General features: G+C 43.4%; 1 protein-coding gene and 1 long non-coding RNA gene across 2 annotated transcripts; both read right to left on the bottom strand.

Moving 5' to 3' along the window:
* Positions 1-766: 766 nt before the first annotated feature.
* LOC139628212 (uncharacterized) lies at positions 767-1,564 on the bottom strand. Its single transcript, XR_011692716.1, has 2 exons — positions 1,410-1,564; positions 767-1,328 (listed from the first exon to the last, which is right to left on the bottom strand). It is a non-coding gene; the product is annotated as an uncharacterized lncRNA (long non-coding RNA).
* A 7,248-nt stretch (positions 1,565-8,812) lies between these two features.
* LOC139628201 (alpha-2Db adrenergic receptor-like) lies at positions 8,813-15,008 on the bottom strand. Its single transcript, XM_071489652.1, has 2 exons — positions 13,807-15,008; positions 8,813-10,087 (listed from the first exon to the last, which is right to left on the bottom strand). Exons 1-2 carry the CDS (start codon positions 14,134-14,136, stop codon positions 8,942-8,944), a joined length of 1,476 nt encoding a protein of 491 aa, XP_071345753.1. The 5' UTR covers positions 14,137-15,008; the 3' UTR covers positions 8,813-8,941.
* Positions 15,009-18,818: the final 3,810 nt, after the last annotated feature.

Genomic DNA, 18,818 nt, shown 5'->3' with positions numbered 1-18,818 from the left:
AGAGAGGATTTCTCGACTGTGGAAGGAGCTCAGAGTGTAACTGTTCATGTTGAAAGGTAACAGCTGAGGTGATTTGAGCATCTTATGAAGATATGTCTTCTGGATGCATCCCTGTGGACGTATTCCAGACATGTCTCACCGGGAAGAGAACCAAAAAAAATAAAAATAAAAAAATACTGGAGGGATTACTTATCTCTTGTGGCCTGTGAACACCTCAGATCCCCAGGAAGAGCTGGAGGATTCAGCTGTGGAGGAAGAGGGTTTGAGCTACTTTGCTTAGCCTGCTGCCACCGTGACCTGGACCCAGATACTGGCTGGAATAAACCTGTGTGGCAAGTGGAGGGGTGGAAAAGGGTGTACCGACAACGCCACCTGGGGAATTTCGCCCCAGGAGATAGTTGATATGAGATGGTATGTGGTTAGATGGTTAAATTTACTATACACAGGTCCGTATACCACGGGCAGAGACGTATTTGGAAAAGTAGAAAAACAGTACTGGCTCGTAATTACGTACTGGGGCCACAGAGCAGAATGAACAGGGCTGTGGAGGCTACGGCGGCCCAAAATCAAATCAAGGGGGAGGAATAACTAACCAAAAACACCCGTGACACTGCTAACACACACACCCGCAAGGGGTTCGTGAAGAAAATACCACCACCAGGAATTGGGTCGCCGCCTGGCCCTCCGCACCTGTCCACAAAGACAAGAAAGCAAGTTATAAAACTGGCCTCCCAGTTAATATGGCCCCTGATTGCTACCTAACAAACACACACACACACACACACACACACACACACACACACACACACACACACACACACACACACACACACACACACACCTTTAAGTAATTAAAACAAAACAAACCATCAAACAAAGGTAAATAATGTTCCTTAAACAACAAACAAACAGTCAATAATGTTCAACAAATTAAACAAATGAATCCAAAATAAATCTTTTCAAGGTTGATTAATGAACTAAACAGAATCCTTAAAGTAGCAACAGGCCCTGACACCAGCTCTGTGAAGAGCCTTAGTACGTCACTTCCCCACAGCTCAGAAGAGCTGAGGAGTCAAAACGGCCTCAGTGAGCCAAAACAGTCAGGGTGAACCAACGCAGCCAAAACAGCAGTGGGTCCAGGAAATGGTGGCTTTAATAGTTTCTGGGCCTCCCCAGCAGGGCATTACAGAGCGCCGAGAGGTCTAGGACAACAGAGCAGGACAAAACAATCAGTCGGGAGCAGCATAACAGGCTGAAACGAGAGGCGGACAACGCCGACCGGCCCCCAGCAGGGCAGCTCAGCCCCGTGACTCCAGCAGTCCGCCTCACTGCAGCAGAAACAGCCATGTCACCAAACAGTCAACACGTGAGTGGGAGAGAAAGCAGCAGTGTGCGCCAATGCCTCTTACCCGTGCGCCGAAGGAGAGCGCGCGTCGTTCTGGCGACACGCCAAAGACGCACCGATGCTGGGCACGCGCACTGCATGGCAAAACGCTGAAGACGCTCTGGTGCCAACACGCCACGCGGCTTCACCACGCCACTCCAGGCCCCAGCCACCACCACGCACGAGCGGAACAGGAAGAGAGAGAGCGCGCCAGGTGTACCCAGGCCCCTATATATAAAGGTGCGCTCCCCGCCCACAAATCAGTGCCACAGGGTGACACAGCGCCCCACTGTGAGGAGGAGTCAGCCGTGATGACATTATGGGAAATGTAGTTGGAAACATAGACAGTGATATTCCCCAGATATACATGATTTCCCTCTTTTATCATGTTGTACTATTACGTATTACAAACTAATCAAACATGTTTGTAGTATACTTTGTCATTTAAAATACATGTACTTCACTGTTTGTACTCTCAGGAAAAAAATAAATACATATACTACACAAATGGATGTCAGTTTCGTGATACCACCAAAACCCTTTTAACCTCATAAGAAAGAAGTTACCAGGTTTTCCAAAGATTTTTATTATCGTATCTGTGGTGTTGTCATTATCTGTGGGAGCTGTGGTTGTTGAACGCAACAAAAATACTTTCATCTGTGGGATCTTCACATTTTCGTGCTCAGTGCAGTAGGACTGACATTTATTTTAGCATATGGCCACAAACCTCAGGAACAGGCTTCAGTTTTTCAGAAAGACAGATGAAGGAACGGGAACAGGAGCTAATGGTCTCTATAAGGGGGCCTAATGAGAGCTGCTGGGATCCTGCCATATGGTCATGAAACCCAAACAATGAACAAGAAATAAAGCTGGGTTTGGATTTTTAACATTTCCAGCAGCTGGGGACAAAGTACCTGGACCAAAAAAACACCAGATTACTATTGTTAGCGATTACATTGACTGACTGTATATTATGTTTTTAAGCCATTAGCTTTATTCATACATGATTTCTATAATATGACATAGAGACTAGCAGTGAAATCAAAGCAAAATGATAAAGTTTTGTTTGTTGGACTCCAGTCCACTCCTCAGCAGCACTACCACGGCTTTGTGAGCGTTCTTGGATTCACAGCACAGAAAATGTTTTATTCTGCAACCGGATCTGTGACAAATGATTAAAGTTTAAGTTGAAAGAAAAACCCAGTCACAGTCTTTTCTGAGTCAGTAACAAAAACCACTGTTAACACAATGATCAGGGTGAAACGCTGCACATGCTGAGATGTGTACAGGTTCATTATCTTTCAGCAGATTTCTGTTCAGTCTGCTTCTGGTTTTCTCCCTGGGTGGATGTGGAAGTTTGGAAACGTGTGGACCTGCGTGTGTCAGGTCTGATGTGAGGATGCTCCTGATAGTTCATGAGTGGATTCTGTTTCCCTGTGAAAGGAGGTTTCACTCACCTGCATCGTTCTGTTGGACAAGTAAACAAAGAGATGTAGTGGAAAATTTTAGTGTGAATGTATTTGTACCTTGTCTTCTTTTTGTTTCAATGGGCCATTGTATGTGTGTTCTCATGTAACCTATTATTAGTATTTAACCCGTTTGATTTTACTCCTGATGATTTACGTCTACCTGCCTGTGCAGCCTGAAATCACCAACTGCCAGCTAAGGGAGGAGACTCCCACATCCTTGCTCAGAGTATAAAAGACTGGATTGTTCTCATTTCAGGACGCTCACTCTGTGGGGACCATTGAGCTCTTTACAAGTGCCGAGCCCATTTACAAATGCTGTTTTGAATAAAACCCACAAAAACAGGCCTGAGTCTTTATCTTTTTTAATATTTCCACAACAAACAACATCACAATATCAATACCAAAATTGCTCTTCATCTTTTACCCCAACCAACGTCACTGAAAACCCGTGTGATGTTTGATGACCAGCATCCTTCTCTGTCCATCTTGCACCTGATCATTTTTCGCTTTGCACAAAACACCATCAGAAAACCAGGCCTTACCTGACTGAGTACTCCACCCAGCTCTTAGTCCAGACCGTGGTCATTTCTCACCTCGGCCACACCACTGACCTTCTTGCGGACCTCTCTTCACACTCAGTGAAACCCTTGCAGATGGTCCAGAATGCAGCAGCCCATCGCCTTTAATAAGCCTAAAAGGTCACATATCACTCCACTCGACCTACACTGGCTACCCATCACCACCTGAATCAAACTCTAGTCACTAATGTTTCACTTCAGAGTGACCTCTTAGTCTGCACCCATCTACTTACTGCAAATAAAAAAGTCAGACCGTGCTCTACTTGTTTCAAACATAATACACTGCTGCAGCTGCCCTCACCTGAGGTTTTAACAGGTGAGCCTCCTGATGAGACATTAACATGTCTGTCTATTGGGCTGTGATGTGGATATCACAGTTTAACAGATACTGTTGTATCTTGAAACTCTCAACACTGTCCATCTTTTTTTTACAGTAACATTACTGCATCAACTCTGACTCAGCTGTTAGATTGTCCGCTCAGAAATTCACTGCAAATAATCTGAACAATCTTGTTATACTCTACACAGTATAACAAAGTGTTTGGTAAATCTTTTCAGCAGTTTCAGGGACACATTGTACTTTTTTCCTCTATTGAAATATTTGCCACTTGCCTGTATCTGTCTATTCTCCAATCACACAGACTTTCTATCCACTCACAAAACAGCAATTAATATTCTCAGTGGCTCCTGTGCCCTCCTAGTCAGTGTATTTACCTGCTGTTTTAAAGTTTATGACTTCAACCATCCTCCCTCTCTGTCAAACTCTTTACCTCTTCTGTTTTATTTTCTCCAACAGAGATGCACAGGGACACAGACAGAGCTGGCCTCTGTGAAACACACAGACTGCTGGAGTTGATGTTTACTTTGCTTTTGCTCTGTGGAGCGCCACAGCTCTTCTCTTCCTCTCTTTGGTTTCTTATTTGCATGCACACAAACCTGCACACTTTGACCTTATGTATGTGCTGATGACAACTTCATCGCCCTTTGAGCACAGCTAAGAAAACAAACATCCAATACCATGTTGTGGTGTATAGTTTTATATAGAGGACACCTAAATGTTCAGATGTTATTTTGACTGTCAGAGTCTCTGTGTCATTCTCCAACAAACTCAGGGTTCAAAAAGAATTTCTGAAAAGCTCAGCCATGTTTTTACAGAACTTAAGGTTTGAAGCATAGTGGCAACATGATGGCAACATCAGGTCGAGTCTGACATTATACAAACTGTGCAGTACTTAAGTCAGTCATTGACCTCTGCTGTGCATCAACAGCAGGTTCAATTCAAAATGTGTAGAATAAGATCAATAGCTATGAAACTGTAAACATGGTCAGCTCTGCAGAGTCCTGATAGAGCGCTGCAGGAACACTGTATAGGCACTGTATATGCTATCAAGTTGTCACGCCAAATGTCTAAACACTGCTGTGTTGATATGCTAACTAACATGCTAAATGTTACAAGCTATAGCGTTTTTAAAGCCAGGCTAATTGAGTGAACTTTCATCTACCGCCATTTAAAAGTTTAGCATGTGATACCTCCACCTCTATAGATGAGCACAACATGTGGATGCACTGTAGTAACCTTGATGTTCCCCTGAATTTTCATATGATGCCACCAGCAGGTTAAAATTACAATTCCTCCAAAACTTTGGTTGAATACCTAATAACTGCAGCGTTAATGACATTTCCAGCAGCTTCAGCTGTAAACTACATATTTAGCACTAATTAGCCAACATTAGCTTGCTAACACAGTAAACTAAAATGTTTAACATGTTAAATATTACACCTGCTAAACATCATATTAGCATTGTCATTGTGAGCTTGTTAATATGCTAAATTTAGCATTTAGCTGTACCTCTGAGGAGCTGATCTGATCTGTGGAGAATCCAGGTAAAGATACTTTACTCTGGCCTTTTATTTCCCCTCACAAGTTTCAAGGATCTAGCCGCAGCAAAGTTCTTTTACTTTCCTTCATCCATCAGTTTTACTTTCCGGTGTGTAATGAGAACTGAAGCCTCAGAGGACCACCGGTGTGGTCCACTTCTTATAGAAGTCCACTTCTTATAGATTCTTTCTCAGTCAGTAAAGTCTTTTTATTGGAAGAACAAATGGAGCAGCAGTTCAACCTGATAATCCATCTTCTTCCCTGCAGGTTGAATCTGAAACCTACAGGTTATACAAGAGAGAATTGATTGCTATTTGAAGTGAAGCTGCATTTTTAAACAGATCTACAGAGCTACAACCACTGCCCCTGTAACTGCATGTGAATCTCCTGCTCCTCAATTAGAACTCTTTTTTTTATATATGAGCAGTAAATTAACATATTCTGATTTGGCTTGTAGCTGCTCATTCACACCCACACAATTAGTGACAGCTTGGTGTGCAATGTGTTGCTTCTGCTTCTGTGGATGTGTTTCTTCTGTGGGACGCAACAGTATCAACCTCTGGACAGAGTCCAGGACCTCGTCTCCATCTTCCCACCTGGCAGGAGGAGGACCATTGTGTTCCTCGCTGTCATCGGTTTGCCTCCAAACCAGTGAGTCACGCAACTGCCAGATTGTAAACTCACCAGCACCACTAGCATCCAAGAAATGGGTTTATTTTAGGCTCTGTGATGTGGAACTAACTAGAAGTCTTAATAACATGATGATGAAACTCTCAGTCTACAATTTTATGTTGATTTGATCATTGGAATAGTTAGAGCCATAAACTTGGACTCTATTTTTCATTTTATTTTCAGTGGTGGGCCAAGTCAGACCTCTGGCAACCAAACACAGGCTGCGTAAAAACTCAAAAAGACAAAAATCCCACAGTGTGACTACAGCTTTGACCCACATTTGCAAATTGAACAATCCCAAAATGATGCATGACATGTGCATGCTGTGAATGTTGGGTCTCTGTAAATACGGTCATGAAGAATACAGTCCAGACCCACTCTATGTGAAGAGTGCCTTGAGATAATGTCTGTTATAATATCCTGACTGGGCTTTTGCACCAGAAGCATATCTGACTCAACCTCAAAGGTCACTGTATAGAAAACAGTCTCTTGCAATATTGACATTCTACTTTTCTACACTTGTTCTGTCTTGTCTTTTGCACCTTATGTTGTTCTTTAGCATCATATGTTGATCTTCATCTCTTATGGATAAATGGACGATAAAGTTCTCTTGGGTCCAGAGTTTGTGCATTAACAGTGGGATTAATTCCAACGGAGACAGCAGCTGCACATAGGTTCTGAATTAATGAACCAAATCTGCCTCCACAACACACATCCAATAGTATTCTGTCATTGCAGGGAGGTGAAAATCACTATGCCAACAGTTTTACTGGAATTTGTTTTAAATTTTTTACACATGGCATAAAATATCAGAGAGGACAAGAAACCCAGGTTCAACAATTAAAGGTCCCACTTTGTATAAAGGTAGATGTCCATGTGTTTGTGATTGTAAAGCAGGTCTAGGTTCTATATTAATACTGTGAAAGTATCAAAGCCTCAGTCCACAGAGAAATGCACACAGCCTGTATTCAGAAACTGAGCCTTAAAACCAGCCGTCAGGACTTCTGGAACTTTGTGATGTCACAACAAAGCAGTCACCGCCCTCAGCCACGCCCCCAAGCCCCGCCCACCGGGACCCACCATCCAACCTTGCAGAATTTGGTTTCTCTGAGTGTTTACCTGAAATCTGCTATTTTTTCATTTGTTCACTCAGAAAACAGTCAGCCAATCAGACTCAAGCCTCTGACCCTCTCTTCTCATTGGCTGACTGACCAGTTGCTGCTACAGCTCCAGAGAGAAGCCTGAGAGAGGAGATCTAAAACTACATTGAGATGGTTTTTGGTCCTTAAAACTACAAATATGTCTTCTTATGGGTATTAACACTTGAAATAAAACACAGGAAAACTGGACCTTTAACAGACAGTTTCAGAGATTTTCAAATCTCTCTTAAAACAAACCCACATCCTCATATGAAAACTGAAACTGCTTTAGCTTGCAGTGATCATTCTTCCTAACAGGCTTCCAATATAAATGATAGGGCACAAAATCCTCTGTCTTCATTCTGTGGAAAAATACAATCTTAAGTTTACCCAAAGTTATTATGAGGCTTCTGAGTTTGACAACTCAGGTGTGTATCTTCCAGAGTTACAGTGTTTTAGTTCAAAATGTCCTCCTTGTGTTACTGACACTCCACCGCAGCTCAGAGCCACTGTCAGGGGAAACGCAAACAGGAAACTCTGCCAAAAACACAAACTCTATTAACAACAGCTTTATCCTGTTTATAATTACAGGTGAGCTGCTTAATTACACAATTTTCAAACTCGGTGTTGCATAGCAACCAGAGAGACGTAGCATCATGCGTGGCCTTGGATTTATCGCTCCCTCTTCCACACCTGACACTCGTATCTGTGTCTGGTGTGAGATAAAACCATCACGCCTGTTTATCCACTTTATCTTTTCCCAAATTAAAAGCAGCTGAGGACCTTTTCTCTCACAAAGTTGTTCTACAGTCTGCATGAAGGGATTGATTAAATTAATGATGATTTATTCTTTGTGCTCAGCTGTTCTCAGGTCAGGTCAGGGTTCAGCGCTCAGTTTTTTTTACTGTTTTTACAGAGACAGTAGAGACATGAGCGATTTGAATGATGCAGCCCACAGCAACTGGCACAGTTATTTCATCCTGAGCTCCAGAGGATAATTACCCGTCATTGTGTGAGTCTGAGGTTGATTATATTTATTCAGAGGCTCTGGTGTGTTTGGGCCGGCTCTTTCCTTCCTTCTCGCTTTCTTTCTCTTTTGTCCTCTCGCTCTCTGTTTACAGCGGCTCAGCCCATCTGCTAGCTGCACATGAATTTTTAATGCCTTTGCCCCCGAGCAGTGCAGTGTCAACAGAGTATTGCTGCTGCGTGAAAAACTGCTAACTTTCGTTCGCTCTCTTTCCTTTACTCCTTTACTTGAAGTTAAAGTTTAAACTTAGGTGCCGCTGGTGTTTAATTACCCTGAGGGACAGAAATCCTTTTAAAACTCTGTAGATTTTTCAAAGCATTTTTCTCAGTTCCTCATGTATCAGCATTTTTTTTGGTCAATATTTGGATTTTAAAAACATTGTTACTACTGTTACTACTTGTTACAGAGCACAGACATGTCAGCGCTCTGCGGGGACATATATTTCACTGCCCTGAGGCCATTTTCCTCTAATTAACATTCAAGTTCAGGCGAAACCCAAGTAGTAATGTTGAACTGTTATTGCATCAAGGAGGCAGAGTTTGAAACACCTGCTCTCGCTGCATCAGTGTGTTATTATAATCTTCCTCTGGCCTGTTTACACTAGAATAGAAAGTGATTATTTAATAAATTAGTGAGTAGTTGAATAATAAATCAATAGTCCGACTGTATGACAAGCCCTTTAATGTCAGTATGACAGCACAGTGGAAAACAGGATTAAAACTGTGTGCACACATTTATGGGGGAGTGTGTGTCTGTGTGTGCGCACTCACACAAACACACATACATTCACAGCTTATGTTCGTCTGTGAGTCTGGAATAAAATCTTCTTGAAGGCCCTCCTGAAGTCCCGGTTAAAAATGGTGTATATAATGGGGTTCAGGCAGCTGTTGCAGTATCCGATCCAGAAGAACAGGTTGAAGAGTGTGTCGGGGATCGTACAGTTCTCTCTGCACACAGCGTGGAGACTGTAAGTGAAGAAGAAGGGGAACCAGCAGAGGACAAACACCCCCATCACTACCGCCAGAACAAACGTAAAGCGCTTCTCCCTCATTTGAGCCACTTTGTTTTTGGACAGAGACATCTGCCTGCTGCGGAGCGGCACAGGGGAGGGGAGGAGGCAGTGGTGGGAGAGGTGGTCGGATGATGCCCATGATATGGAGGCGCAGGAGGGAGGCGGAGGAGGCTTCAGCCTGCTTATCGTTCCCACGGTGTCCTTCGCCTCCTCCGTTTTCACCCTCCCGCCGGCCCTCCTGGGGAAGCGGAGAGACGAGGTAAAGGAGGAGGATGATTTTACATCAGCTTCGCAGATCTTCTCCTCTAAGTCAATATCATCCAGCTCTCCTCTCCTGCTGCTGTTGCTGTCTATGTTGGAAGAGCTGTGACGGTTGGCAGGAAGTGGGCTGTCCAGCTCATACTGGGATTTACTGCAGCCAGCTCCCTTTCTTTGACAAGTCCTGGTGGCGCCCACAAAGCAGGTCTCAGACTGTGACGGCTGCCGCTCCATCGCATTCTTTGCAACGAACACGGTGGAGGCTCGCTGCTTGGCCACGCGGTAGATCTTACAGTAAACCAGTATCATGATGACACCCGGGGCGAAGAAGGACACCAGGCAGGAGGACAGGATGTACCACGTCTGGTTGTTGAGGAGGCACTCCTGCCTCTGTGTGTTGTTCTCGTCCTCCCTCTCCAAATCCTCCTCTTTCTGCGCCATGAGGAGCGGCGGGGACGAGATGATGATGGATATGAGCCACACGATGCTGATCATTGCTTTAATCCGTTTGGGAGTCCGTTTGCGGTTGTAGCTGACGGCTTTAGTGACGGACCAGTAGCGGTCGAGGCTGATGGCGCAGAGGTGGACGATGGAGGAAGTGCAAAAGAGGACGTCCAGAGCCAGGTAGAAGGAGCACCAGGTGGAACCGAAGTACCAGTAACCCATGACCTTAGAGGGGAGAAACAGTTCAGATATGTTAATGAGTCATTTCAGCAGCAGCCATGAGCTGCAGGAGAAAGAAGGAAGAAGAAAACGTGTTTATTTCATATTTTATTCCAGTCAGCTTCAGTCAGTCAGGGAGGCCTTTAACAACGCACCTAAAGGATAATTTCACCGCAACATAAAAATTCAGTCAATATCTCATTGCTGCCTCGTTGGCTGCATTTAGTTTGTAGGAAAATCTCAGAGCGAGTTTGCCCCTGTGGTTTCATCTCAGCCCTCTTGTCACAACATTGTCACAGCTGCAAGAAACTGTAAAATACCAATCAAGTTCCTTTGCAGTAAAAATGGAGTCTGTTTACAGAGGTGAAGGAAGTCCAATATTGGACTTTCTCAGCTGCAGTGCAGTTGCTTGGCTACAAAACACTTGTATTACGCTGCATTAGCTCCTCTGAGGAACTTACTTCTTTATGGTTTGTGGTGAAGCTGTGAAGAGAGAATCTGCTAAAGTTCAGAAAAAGATGGAAATATTGGACCCATTGTCTTTGGGTGTCCTAAGAATTCCAGATTAGCTTTTAATTACCCCCAAAACAATTATGTGAATTGTTTAATTATCTGAAATTCTTCCCAATTCCCAGTTTTTGATAAGGATCCCTTTAATCTGGTTGTTGATGAACTGAGTTTTGGTGGACAAACTTTTTCTAATGACCCCAAAAATCTTTTAAATGTATCTGCATTTCCTCTCTGGCAGATATACTGACACTGTACAATTTATCACTCTTGTTCAATTTGTACATTTAATGAGCCTCTGATGAAAATAAAGTTTTTCACCTTGTTAATGTCCATATGATGTTTTTTATATAATACATATATAACATATCATGAGCAAAATAATCGGACAACACCTTGAACTGCAGTGAACCAATGACAGTCTCATAAAAACAGATTCAGACAGTCAGGGATTCATACGTTATAGAACCTAAGGAACCAATCCTGTCAACTTGTGGGGATGGGGGGCGGGGCTAAATACACCTGAAACCTTGTAAGTACAGAGAGCTAGAGTTATCATTAGCACAACCACTAACACTGTGTCAGCCACTGCCAGTTACAAGCTAACAAACAACCTAAGCTAATAAAAGATGCTAACTATGCTAACGGTTCTGATCCGTCTGCTAGTCTCTGATTCTGGTCTCAACAGACTCCTCCTCTGAGTCTGGGTCTGACTGAGGCTCCAACATGAGGCTGAGTCTCTGATGTTTCCTCCTCTAACATCTTCATCCTCTCTGCTCTTTCACCTGGACACCTGGAGCCAGCAGGAGGTGGGCAGGGCACAATATCTCATCCAGGAAGTGATGTGCTTCCAGATGAATATAAATATATAAACTTTTGGTCTCTTCTGAAGATGAAAGTTGTGATAAATTCTTCTCTAGAGTAAACAAATAATCAGGAAAAGACCAGACTGAGTCTTCTGCTCTGCAGGAACTGTTAATTAAGAAAGACCAACGCTGCCATCTATACAGCCACACAACCAACGTGACTAAATATTAATTAATGTGAAAATAATTATTAGTAGCAGCCACTAGTTTGAGTGAGAAAGTATCTGGTGAATTGTTAGATGGGCAAATGCTTCTGGGCAAAAATTTGTTTTCTCTGCAGCCTCAGCTCTTCAGTTTGTCTAAGCAATTGATTTGCCCTCATCTGAGAGGGATTATAGTCTAATACCAACAGTCCATCAAGTGGAAAATGGGAAAACACATTCGATGACCCAAAGTGTCAGACTGGCTGTGATGGGAAGAAAAATGTGTGTGAGTAAAAAGGTCTCCTGCAGACAAACCTGAAGCACCGGCCCAGCTAAAGCAGAGGGGAAAGAATTACAGACATGAATATTGTCTGATCTCCAGGTCGGTTTCACAAATGAATGTCTGATGAGAGCAACGGCAAATCACTGCACTGGTGTTGGTGAATGCAGAAGATTTAGAGAGGAAAAACCAGCTAAATATCAACCTCACGAGCCTCAGGGAGGAAAACAAGTCATTAAATTCTCTAAATTTGTTCAGTATCTGTTTGACGGAAAAGACGATATGTTCATTTTAATTTTCCAAAAACACACTCACTGCAAAAAATCTCATACAATACTGACTCTTAACTGCTAAAGAAGACATCTAAATTCAGCTGAGGCTGGGTGTGCATTCGCAGGAAAGAGACAAATGACACTTCAAAACAAAATATGAACAATTCTCTAGTCAGCACCAAACATGTTTTCTCCTTTAGTCATTCAGAGCATTCAGAGGTTTTAATTAGGACATTTTTGACATTCAGCATCTTTATGTTTACATGGCAAACATATATGGATCCACACTCTGCATTTATTTTCCTCATGGGGAGAACCAAACATCTGCTGGATAGGCTTGGGCCATATCCAATATCTACCATCATGATATAATCCAGGGGTGGGTTGTTATCAGTTGTTTTTTCTAAGCGATGCTGCCACTAAACAGCAGTTCAGTTTATTTGTCACATGACAAAGTACAATGTAAAGTAATCAGAGCAGTGAAATGAGTTTCAGACCGGGCAGCAGAGCAGAACTGTACAAAATTGCAAAACTACAAAAATAAATAAATATCAAGATGTTCGATATTATGGCATATCAGCATAAACTTAATGCTGGAGCATTAATGTTTCTTGCAGACTTTCCTGAAAAGTGTGAGGTGACTGAACGTCCACATTACTGCCACCAAAGAAAACAATGACATTAAAATATGCAACAAAATCTACACACCTAATTATATGAGAAGTGAACTTTTACAAAGCAAATAAACACTTTTGTGTGTATTTTGAAGGCTGCTTTGTTTTCAGCCAAAATACGGTAGATGTTGCCAGAAAATGCTGGAAAAACAAGTTTTTCATTTTTCATGCTGTTTTATTTGCCTGAAGTCATGTGATGTAATATCTGAGTATTTACGTCCTTAAAACCTTTGAAGATGTATACGTTTCATAACATGCTGCCAATAGGGGTCACTAAAGTGCTAACATTAAATGAAGGTGGGGTAAAGTTTTGCCAGTGGTGGATGACATCAACTTTCACAGCATGTTATATACGTAGGTGCCCATGCATCATGTTGACACCACCCATCTACACCTGGTTTTAACATGCAACCTTTATGTGCACGGATTGTTTGGAGAGGACGATCTAATCATGGGTTATGCATCTGCACTTTGAATTAATAAGCATCTCGTTATCTTGGATCTGCCTGCACTGTGTCTCCAGCAAATTAGGCAGGTGGAGCTGAGGGAGTTGTCTGCAAACACGTCACGTCCTCGGTTGAGGAAAGTGAAATCTGTCATTTTGTGATAACAGGAGGAAGCAGAGTTTGTTGACTTTTCAGCTCGTCAGATGGATTTTTATTAAACAAGTAAACAAACTGAAATATTTCAGCAAGCATTGTCGGATGAAGCTGACTGACTTTTCCTCTGCTGCTTGATGCTGACGTTTTTAGTTTTGAGTGACAAATCTCCACAACTGTTACTGTTGTTTTGTCCAAAACTTTGGTTCATCTATTAGACAGTTTAGTTTTCTAGACAGACTCAAACCGAGCGGGCGTCATTAACATCTGGCTGAGATCTGACCTGGTCTGGGCGGACTAATGGCGACACGTACAGGTACAGATTGCATGTTAATAGATGCAAATGGAGTTTTGAAATAGAGTCTGAACAAACAGGTTCCTCACCTCATTAGCCAGAGAGAAGGGGATGACCAGCGTCGCCACCAGTATGTCTGCTGACGCCAGAGACACCAGGAAGAGATTCTGAGGCGCCCTCAGGGCTCGGCTGGTGAACACCGCCACCACGACCAGCACGTTACCCACCACAGTCCCCAGGATGATTACTGTGACCACCAGCACGATGAGCACTGACGCCACCTGCGAGTGAGGAGGTAGAGGAGGAGATCTCGCCGAGGAGGAGGAGGACGTCTGACTGACATTCTCCAAAGAAGAGTTTGTCGGTAAAGAGGCCGGCATCGTGGCCAGTACAGGAGTCAATACATCTGATAAGTCCATCCTGGTTAAATGACGGACGTCATGATCCCCCTTTTTTTTTTTTAACCTCCAGTGTATTCACCGCAGACGGTGTTTTTATGTCAGCCAGTTAGAAAATAACAGAAAGTACAAATGTGACAAAAGGAATGAGGATAAAGCCAGTGAAAGAATCTGCCAGACAGAAAAATTAAAAGCTGTCTCTTTGGGTCCACAAGAAAACCATCCGATAATATCCTCACCACTGACAACATACAAATTATCCCCCTCTCAAAAGACAAATTACACACACAGCTCAAATCCTCACAGCCCTACAGCTACAGTCAATATTTCATAATATACCCAAAAACATACTCCTTCATCTCCGTGTTCATGCAGCAGCACATTCTGCCTCTGACAGAAGGATTTGCATGATTTAAAAAAAAAAAAAAAAGTCCTGTTAAAATATCCACTCATAAGCACATCTGAGACCAGAGGCTGACATACTGTATTAATGCTGCAGGACTGGCCTACTTACTCCCAATGAGATGCACAAAATAAAAAGAATAATGATGATGATAATTTAAAGAAATAGACAAACATATGGCTCCATGGTCTGGTTGGAGCAAGGACAGAACCCCTGTTTGGAAGGCACGGTGCCCTCATACTGCTGCTGCTGCTGCTGCAAAAAGATTAATATGGCAGAAAGAAGGATTAAAAAGTAAAGAAGGAATGACTGAAGAGACTAAATGGGAAGAGGAGATAAAAAAAGAAGCAAGAACAGGAGGAGGAGGTGATGTTAAAACAGAAAAAGAAAAGAAAATGAGAGAGGCAAGAAAAAGAAAAACAGAGGTCCTCACTTTCATGCGCGTCGCTGCCGTGCTGAGTGACACTGCTGCTGCCGCTGCTGCTGTTCAGTGATTCTCTACTGCTGGAAGAGGAGGAGGAGGAGGAGAGAGAGAGAGAGAGAGAGAGATGAAGAGAGGGAGAGGTGTTTAAAGGAGAAGACAAGTAGGATTCGAGAGTCGAAGAAAAGGCCAGGAAACGGAAGATGAAGTGAGAGAGGAGAGGAAAGTATTAAGGAGAGAGGGAGTGTGGGAGGAAGAGAAAAAAGGGAGATGCAGGGATGAGGTGATGAAAAGAAAGACAAGAAGAGGAGAGATAAGAGAGAAAGGGAAAGGAAAGACAGGAGAGGGGGGAAAAGGAGAAATGACACAAGGAAAGGAGAGAAGAGGATAAGAAAAAGGAATAATGCAGGGGTGAAGGGAGGGGAGGAGAGGAAAAAGAAGAGAAGACAGGAGAGGAGAGGAAGGAGAGAGGAGAAGATGAGAGGAAATAAGGACAGAGGAGAAGAGAGATGGGAGGAGGAGGACAAGAGGAGAGAAAAAGAAGACAATAAGAAGAAGAGGAGGTAAGGAGATGAGAAGAGGAAGGGAAAAAGAAGACAAGAGGATAAGTGAGAGGAATGAAAGGGGAGGCTGGGAAGGACAGAAAAGGAGAAAGAGAAGAGGAAAAGAAGAAGAAAATAAGAGAAGATAGAAGAGGAAACAAGGATAAGAAAGAGAGGAGAGAAGAAGAAAGAGAGGAGATATCCAAGGGTGAGGAGGAGGGAGAGGAAAGGGGAGAGTGTTGAGGGCATGAGATGAAAGAAGGAGAAAAAAGAGGAATGAAGAGAAGAGGAGAAGAAAGGAGACAAAGCTAGAAACTGGGCTAGAGGAGATCAAAGGATCAGAAAAGAAAAAGGACTTGAGAAGAGAGGAGGACAAAAAGAGGAAGGAGGGGAGAAAAGGAGAAGCAAAAATAAGAGAGGACAGGAGGAGGAGCAGAAAGGGAGGAGGGAAGAGGACAAGAAAAGAAAGAGCAGAGGGGAGAAGAAAAAAGAGAGGAGAGGAAGCAAGGATATAGGAAAGGATTGGATGGTGAGAGCAGGAGAGGAGATAATAGAGGAAAGGAGACAAAAGAGAAAAGGAATCATAGAAAAAGACAGCAGAGAAAAGAGGAGAGGAGAGGAGGAGAAGAAAGAGAAAAGAAAGGAGAGGAAACAAGGGCATAGGAGAGGAATGGATGATGAGCGTAGGAGAGGAGACAAAAGAGAAAAGGAATCAAAGGAAAAGACAGGAGAGGAGAGGAGGAGATGATGATAGAAGAATAAAGCTGTTACTCTCACACAGAGTAATGAGCTCCACAGGTTTGTGTCCCATTTACTGTGAGAGAGAGAGAGAGAGAGAGAGGAGCCGTTTATTTAATCGCTCACTGATGCTCTTAATTTAGCCGCCTGGCGCTGAGCGATGACATGTGGGCAGATCCACCTCAGCCCGAATCTGAGCGCAGCCCACAGCCGACACTCACATGCCTTTTATATCAGCTTCAGACATCACAGAACCCGCCGTGACACGACCCACGCGGGGACCCGTGTGATGACGCCACAGCCTGCGGCCACACTTAACAACAGATCAGGGGCAGTGGGCATGAAAGTGCACCTTCCCACCGTGGGGACGCTCGCTGTTGCTGTTGATTTGGATAAACATCAGCCGGCGTCCTCTGGAAACGCTGGAGCTGTTTATTCAACCTGTAAAGAGCATTCAGGGCTTTATGATGCAGCTCGACGCCGGAAAATTCTCAGTAACAATCAATTGTATAAAGGTTTGTGAGGTGATAATGAAGGACTCGCTAACGGGATTAAGGATGCAGGCAGACGCCAAATGAAATCAGTGTTCCTGGAAACCTCTTCAAACACACAAACGAACGAACGAACAAGCTGAGAGCTGTGAAGCAGGCAGGACAGAGACATTCATGACACCTTCATGCTAAACAGTTCCCAGAATCACTCGGCCTGCAGCGTACTTGTCAGTGATAATAAGACACTAGATGTAGCATTACTTCGACCAACAAACCGCCCACAACGTGAAAACAAAGTTAAATCTGTAATAACTGACGATGAGATTATAGTCACATTAAATAAATAAAACTCTGAGGTGTCAAAAGATTGAGCTTAACCTTGTAAAATCAGCCTCGTGCGTTGAAGTATAATACTCATCAGGTTGTTTGACATTAGTCTTGATATGCAGCTATAAGCCTGATGCACCTGATGCAGTAACCTACTCACAGTTTGGAGTTTCGTGCACAGCCACTGGTTCCTTGTCTGACATTAAGCAACATGCGTCAGCTCAGAAGCAAGCAAAGCGATCGACATCAGCCCTTCCCAACCTTTTCCAACTCATGGCCCTTCTGAAAATCTCAAAACTGTTGCTGACCCTGCAACAACACGGAGCCTAAATAATTCCTTTTCAGAGCATTTTTTATTTTAACGATAACAAATGAACATTCAGAGCTAAAGCGAAAGCTGGAGAACCTCATCTTTTATTTTTAGTTTCACTTGCTGATTCTCCATCTGTCTCTTCACTCTCTTTAATTCTTCCTGTTGCTAACAACTATCCATTTTGATACTAGTTTTTGCCATGGATGTGATCTTTTACTCAGACTGAGATAGCAAACAATGTGGTGCAGCCAGCAGAAACATAAAAGTTCCTGTCATTGGCTTATCAGTCATAGACCTTAATACGAGAAAGAAACATTTTTAAACATTACATATATTTTCATAATTACATCTTTTTGCAAATGATTTGTTGGCCCACTTGCAGTACCTTCATGGCCCATGAGTAGGCCCCGGCCCACAGGTTGGGAACCACTGATCTACACCGACTCTTTGAAACAGGCAGAAGTAACAAAGGTAACAGAAGCTGCAGAGCATTGGTCCATTTTCTCATGTGACCACGTTGGTCAGACATGCTCTCCACAGGCACAGGTGATATTAAAGTAAATGCTGCCTCCGTCTCGATGAAAGCACTGATGGAGGTGTCTCAACCTGGGCCGTGTGGAGCTGGAGGGAGTGGAGGCTTGATCAATAACCAGAGCGGTTCTAGCTTTTCTTGGGAAGTGAGAGAAGCTGCTGTGATGACAGGAGTGGACACAATTCTGACACATGGTCCCATCCACTGTGTGTGTCACTCACTACATCTATTGTAGCTCCGCCTCCAAAAACACCTACAGAAACCTATTATTGGTTCTCTATGTCACCGAAGCACGGAGACAAATACTAGACTGCCTCACACTGGCTCTCCAAACAGCCTGCTGTGTCCACAATCCTGCAACAGTGAAACTGCATTTCAGTCTCACCATGGCGACTGAACACTGCTCCGTGGCGGTTGAGCTGGGTCGACTCACAGAATCTCCTCCGCCACCTTAAGGTCATGTTTTCTGCTTCGTCAGTTATGTGTCACTTCCTGTTTTATTTTGGCATCTCTAATCTTTCCCTCTTGTTTTAGCTTTTGCAGTTCCTGCACTGTGATTGTCGACTCCGCCCCTAATGTGTTGCGTCTCTAATTGTCTTCCCCCTCCTAGTGTATTTAGTCTGCGTCTTCCTGTTTTTTGCGCCAGTTTGTTTTTGTTCGTAGCATCAAGTGTTCCAGCAGTTTCTTTGAGTGTTTTTTACCAGTTTTTTCCTCTGACAGTGAGTTTGCACAATCCTTTGGATCCCTGGCTGGGATGTACCTGCATGGATGCAATATAATATATGTATTATAATGCATCCATGTGCACTTGCTGTTCAAAAGTCACAAAGAACTGAGCAAGTGTGTCTCAGCCAGGTTCGTCACTTTTTAGAGTCCCCTGGAAACACTTCCACTGTCATCTGTGCCACTTGCAGCACGTTTGTGTAAATGGTTGGT

The sequence above is a fragment of the Trachinotus anak genome, unplaced genomic scaffold (genome assembly GCF_046630095.1).
Source record: "Trachinotus anak isolate AG129_WGS33_773 ecotype Australia unplaced genomic scaffold, CSIRO_AGI_Tana_v1 ptg000011l, whole genome shotgun sequence".
Classification (NCBI taxonomy): Eukaryota; Metazoa; Chordata; class Actinopteri; order Carangiformes; family Carangidae; genus Trachinotus; species Trachinotus anak.
This window is presented reverse-complemented; position numbering and strand designations above follow the sequence as displayed.